This window comes from Montipora capricornis, chromosome 3 (genome assembly GCF_036669925.1).
Source record: "Montipora capricornis isolate CH-2021 chromosome 3, ASM3666992v2, whole genome shotgun sequence".
Taxonomy (NCBI): Eukaryota; Metazoa; Cnidaria; class Anthozoa; order Scleractinia; family Acroporidae; genus Montipora; species Montipora capricornis.
The window spans coordinates 30,536,975-30,541,974 of record NC_090885.1 but is presented as its reverse complement, the minus strand read 5'-3'; the positions used below and the strand labels follow the sequence as shown (position 1 = coordinate 30,541,974).

Below are 5,000 nucleotides of genomic sequence, written 5' to 3'. Positions count from 1 at the left end.
AGCTGTCGACAAGTCACAGATATTGCTTGGTGAACTTTGGCAATATCCTTTCTCCATTGTGAACCACGTTCAGTCAACAGCACGTATTTTCTTTAGTAATTCTTGTTTTACGTTTCAGAGTTTGTGAAACTCCTGGGCTATCCTGGTAAGCTTACTAAACTGGTAATGTTTTTCGCCTCATCTTTTGCGTGCATCTGCAGCAATAAAACCTTAGTGTTTATCAATAGCCCTGATCGTATTTTTTTTTCCGTTTAGTTGGTGGACCGTAGTTGAACATCTTTGCTGGTCTCTTCTGGGCATGTCAGAATTGGATCCTTTGGACTCCGTAGACCATCCCTCGGAGACAATCGCTCGCTTTTTGTTTGGTCTGTTTCTTGTCTTAGGGGTGATTCTGTTAATTAATATGATGATAGCCCTTCTGTCCAACACATACCAAAGAGTTCAGGTAAAATTGTTTGTTTTCTTTGCCTTTCTTGACCATTAAATTTGCAATTATCTGAAGAGCTGACCAAAGATCAAGAGGACACAAGAACCTATTGCCAAGCCCAGGATTTGAGTTTTCAAGCACTTTTGCTCAAATAAACAGCTAACAACTATAAGATTGTTTTAATTTTTACGGTAGTGTCCTCTTTTTAAGGATAACTCGTTGAGGGAATGGTCGTTTAAAAAGGCAGTTACCATCCAAACCTACAGTAACTACCATCCAGTACCTGTTCCTTTTAACATATTCTGGTGCTTATGGCTTTTGTGTCGAAAATGTTATCAAAGATGTGTGGGCTGCAGAGAACGACAAGGAGATGCAAATGAGGGCAAGGGGAACAATTCCGAGGGAAAGGTATGTTCATGATTTCAGATTGTGGCACTGCTATTTCCAGCATTTTTGCAATCTTGTTTGATACTGATTTATGTGATATCTTGGTCCGACTTGGAAGTTATTATTCACTAACTGTCTCTAAGCTTTTTCGCCTCCCCTTCCATTCTTGAAGCGTAATTTCGTAAAAATGTCAGTTCACGATCTCAATGATATCTTTTTGCTGCAGCAAGAGGAAGGTCCAGTTATTAAGAAAATAATCCCGGTATGATTCCTTTTGTGTCTTAAAAATTAAAGTCAAGCTTGCGTATTTATTAGCACTGTCATGTAGTCTAAAATTACTTCTTGCTTGAAAGTTGTGTTTAAAAGTGATGACCTCCAAATGACTCTTCAACGGCCGAGAGAATTAGTTCACTTTTTTCTCAAGCAAATTATAGTTACACGAAAAAGATTTTTCCCTACCTGGGCATGAGCTGTTGATGGTGCCACAAGAGAATTTTAGGAACAGCGTTCTCCTCTTCTTTGGCAGAGGAAGTCCTTGGAGTTTGTGTTGAGAAATCTTCAGATGAGATATTTTGGAACATATGGGGAGTCTTTTCCAGTTACAGGTAAGAAAATTTGTCAAAACGGGCGGTTTGCTTGGTTCATAATGGCCTGATGATATCAATAACTTAGGGGATCACAATCTTTAACTTTAACTTTAACTTTATTTACAAACAAATCATAATTATTCAAGCAAGACCATAGTGGCCCGCAGTTAGCATTGCTATTCTAGCTAGGCGGGCCACTCACACTGCGACATTATTACTGTCTCTCACAAGTAAACAAAGACAGTTTACAAGAATTACACAAACAATAAACGACAATAAAAAAAATAAAAAATAAATCGTCTCTGTCTTGCCTTGTACTTAGATAACAGCGCCTTTCACTAGGAGGGTGGGGCCTTATGATATGCGCCTTTTTAGGATTAGTCCCTGTAAAAATAGCGGGGCATTTAGTCCCCTTAACATCCATGTCTTATTACCTTGAAAAGATGGAACTGCTTGGGTGTATTCCTGCCTTAAGACACGAATTTGGGAAATTCTGATTCAAAACACTTCAGTCTCTTAGGAGGGTAAAGTACTGTGGTACCCGTTGGTGACCAAAGCTTTTCCACCACGTGAACAGAGGTCATGTATAGATTTGAACTTCAGCAAGGTATTTTTTCTGCTGGGTTCAAACCACTTCTAATTTAACAACTAACTTTCTAGATTTTCGTCACCTTGGAATTTTTTAGTATTGTTATTACACGAGCAGAATGTCTTGTATTGTATTAAAATCGCTATGACATTTCAATTTAGATGACGCCAAGATAGACCAGATCTTTCACGAAACAAGGCAAAATCAGCAAATGACGAACCAACTTGCTTATGGGACATTCATGACGAGTGCATTAGATGAAAGCGCCCTTCCAGTAGGGCAAGAGGTAGGAGGACGCAATTTTTTTATGTTTTCTGAGACGTCTTCCATTTGGACCTGCCCTTCGAAGAAGAAACGAAAAAAAATTCCCTTGTTCTTTTCATGACTTTGATTTGCTAGGAGAGAGAGTAAGAAGATGTTCAATATACTGGATCGATGTTGGGCAGAATGACATTGTAAGAGGAAACTTGCCGAGAAAAAAACAGAGTAATAAGAAATAAATATACTTGGAAAGTTTGAAGTATACAAAGTGTTCCAGTGGGAAGGTCGCCGGCTTTACGTGAAGATGGATGATTCCGTTTACTAGATACCTCCTTGGTGTACACGTTTTAATTCTTATAGCTAATATGTTTATTTATTTCGGTTGTTTCTCTTTCCATACCACTGTCCACGAGGCTTAGCAAGTCTTCAGCTTTAAATTCGAGTGTGTGGAATACAGTTATCTACTGTTAATTGAGAGCAACATTAGCAGTAGTGTCTTTGCGCTAACCTGTCTAAAAAAGACGACAGTAACTGTTGTCTTTTTCTGTCTTGTCAGGCTTGGGACGCCAGTGGAATAACAGTGGATGGATGTCGTTTGAGTTATCAGGGGGAAAGAACTTGCGAGACTTGTAAAATAAATTTTCCTGTGATCTACCATGGGGCGAGATATCGAATACCCTTTTCCCGTGAATTTTCTCATTTTAAGGTAAGTTGAAAAATGTGGAAAATAATGCTTGCTGTTTTCAGTTTCCCAGTGAGTTCAGTGGGGTAGACATGCATCAACCGCGGGAGCATTTGACTGGACGTGCAACTCACTCTCTAAGGGCCTCTTCAAATGAGCCTAGTTGACCGGGTGTCTGTTCATATGGTGACTTTCTGCCCGCTTTCCGAGATGAAAAATTTGAAAAAGTGGTGACGCGACCATTCAGGCGTGAAATCTAACGAACAAGCCTGGCGAGAATTTCTCGATTTCCTTTGTTTAAACAACCTCAAATTTATTTTGATTTTACGTTAACTATCAAATAAAACTATTCCAAGCTTCAGTATCGAAGAAAAGAGAATTAAAAGCTCGTTTATTACTATTGTAACTGAGTAGAATGCCAATAAAGCTGTTAAAGAAAAAAAAAAAAAAAAAGAAAGGCATTGTAATATTTTCCTCCCGGTAACCGGGATGAAGTGTTCATATGGCAAAATTTGCAGCCCGCTTACCGAGATCCCGGTTGGAAAAACCCAGATCTTGGCAAGCGAGCCAGCCCGCCCTCTCATATGAACACATCGAAGGTTTTACAAAGGATTTAGAGGTGAGGCGAGATCTCGGAAAGCGGGCCAACCCGGTCAACAGGGATCATGCGAAGAGGCCCTAACTCGCTAATTCCTAATTTGCTGTGAATTTCTTACTATCCCTGATTTAGAAGACTGAAAGGTTCATATGGATTATGGGAAATGGAAATATATTTTTTGAAGACAACCAAAGTGTACGGACGCAGGAATGGAACCTGGGAATTTTTGTTGACTAACACGTCACCTAACCGCTTGACCACCACACCGCAAGCTGCATAGAGTCAATATTTAAAAAAATTGATATGCTGTCTCACTTGGCAGCAAACACTATTCAAACACTGCTAAAGGTCTGTTACCAATCTTCACGCCAAACCTAAACACTTTAAAATCAAAGCTTAGGCCTAATTACTCTGCAGCAATGATATTCTGTGGGAGACTTGAATAATATGTTTTTAAAACAAGACGTTGTTTGGATCCTTAGAGGTGAAGAGGAAAGTCGCGGTTTCTAAAAAGTAGTAACTCAGTGTTCGAATCCAGTCCACGGATATGATTTTTATTTTCCTTATTTTGTCTGCCACCACAATTCTTGGGACATTAGGATATGGTGTGGTCAACTATAATTAAATTTCAAGGATAGAGTGGGTTGGCATAGATCGTTGTGCAAGAAATTGGGATTGAACTTCGACAGAAACACCTGCTAAGCGACTGAGCAATTTTTCTTATACAAGCCTCGGAAACATATTATTTAGCAACGTATGGTGTTTTGAAATGGGTCCTTTGCTACTGACTTACTCACATGTCTGGAGATTTTTTTTTCAATGGTGCCAGGATCCGGATTCAAAGTCAGTGAAAAAGTCGTTTCCTAGGACTGAGTTTTCATATTTTCTTTGATTGGCAATGCTTTTTTTGTGCAACAAACAATAGTTTGAAGGGGCGAAGTCCCCTCATAGCGTTGATATGAAGCACGATGGCCGCTGCGATTTATTTTAAAGAATGAGTTTTTCCATATTTCTTGCCTTTGTCTTCGCTCTCCCCGCGAATCAATCAACACATTCTAAGATATGTAATAAGGCAACTATTACTTGAATTATTTTCAGGTGCTTGTGCAAGGAAACGAAAGGTTTATGGGAGTGGGTGTAGTTTGGAAGGACTATTGAAAACATGATATGCCAGGATGGAGGCAAGACACTGTTGGTTACATTGTCAATCAAGGGAAAGTATTCGATCCATGTTACCCTAAAACTGGGAGAGAGTACGAAAGTGAGTAGATTGTATCCTTGATAAGGAGTCTACATCCTACTTCTTAAAAAAGCGAAATGAAATTCCTGTAGACGGTCAGGAACTAGCCGAAGAGAATGTACTGTGAAAACCACGGACCTGCGATAGTTTCATAGATAATTTAGTTTGCAAAAACGTGACCTACGATCTCTCGAGACAAGAACCTTGTTACTTCATTGTTAAGGCCATG

General features: G+C 39.4%; 1 protein-coding gene across 1 annotated transcript in view; it reads left to right on the top strand.

Moving 5' to 3' along the window:
• LOC138042860 (uncharacterized) overlaps nt 1–5,000 on the top strand; it is a 46,814-nt gene that overhangs the window by 31,758 nt on the left and 10,056 nt on the right. Inside the window, exons 12-18 of the mRNA XM_068888904.1 lie at nt 119–145; nt 256–445; nt 638–835; nt 1,341–1,419; nt 2,152–2,276; nt 2,808–2,957; nt 4,630–4,792. Of these exons, the coding sequence (XP_068745005.1) occupies nt 119–145; nt 256–445; nt 638–835; nt 1,341–1,419; nt 2,152–2,276; nt 2,808–2,957; nt 4,630–4,689 (829 nt within the window). The 3' untranslated portion in view covers nt 4,690–4,792. The remainder of the gene's footprint in view (nt 1–118; nt 146–255; nt 446–637; nt 836–1,340; nt 1,420–2,151; nt 2,277–2,807; nt 2,958–4,629; nt 4,793–5,000) is intronic.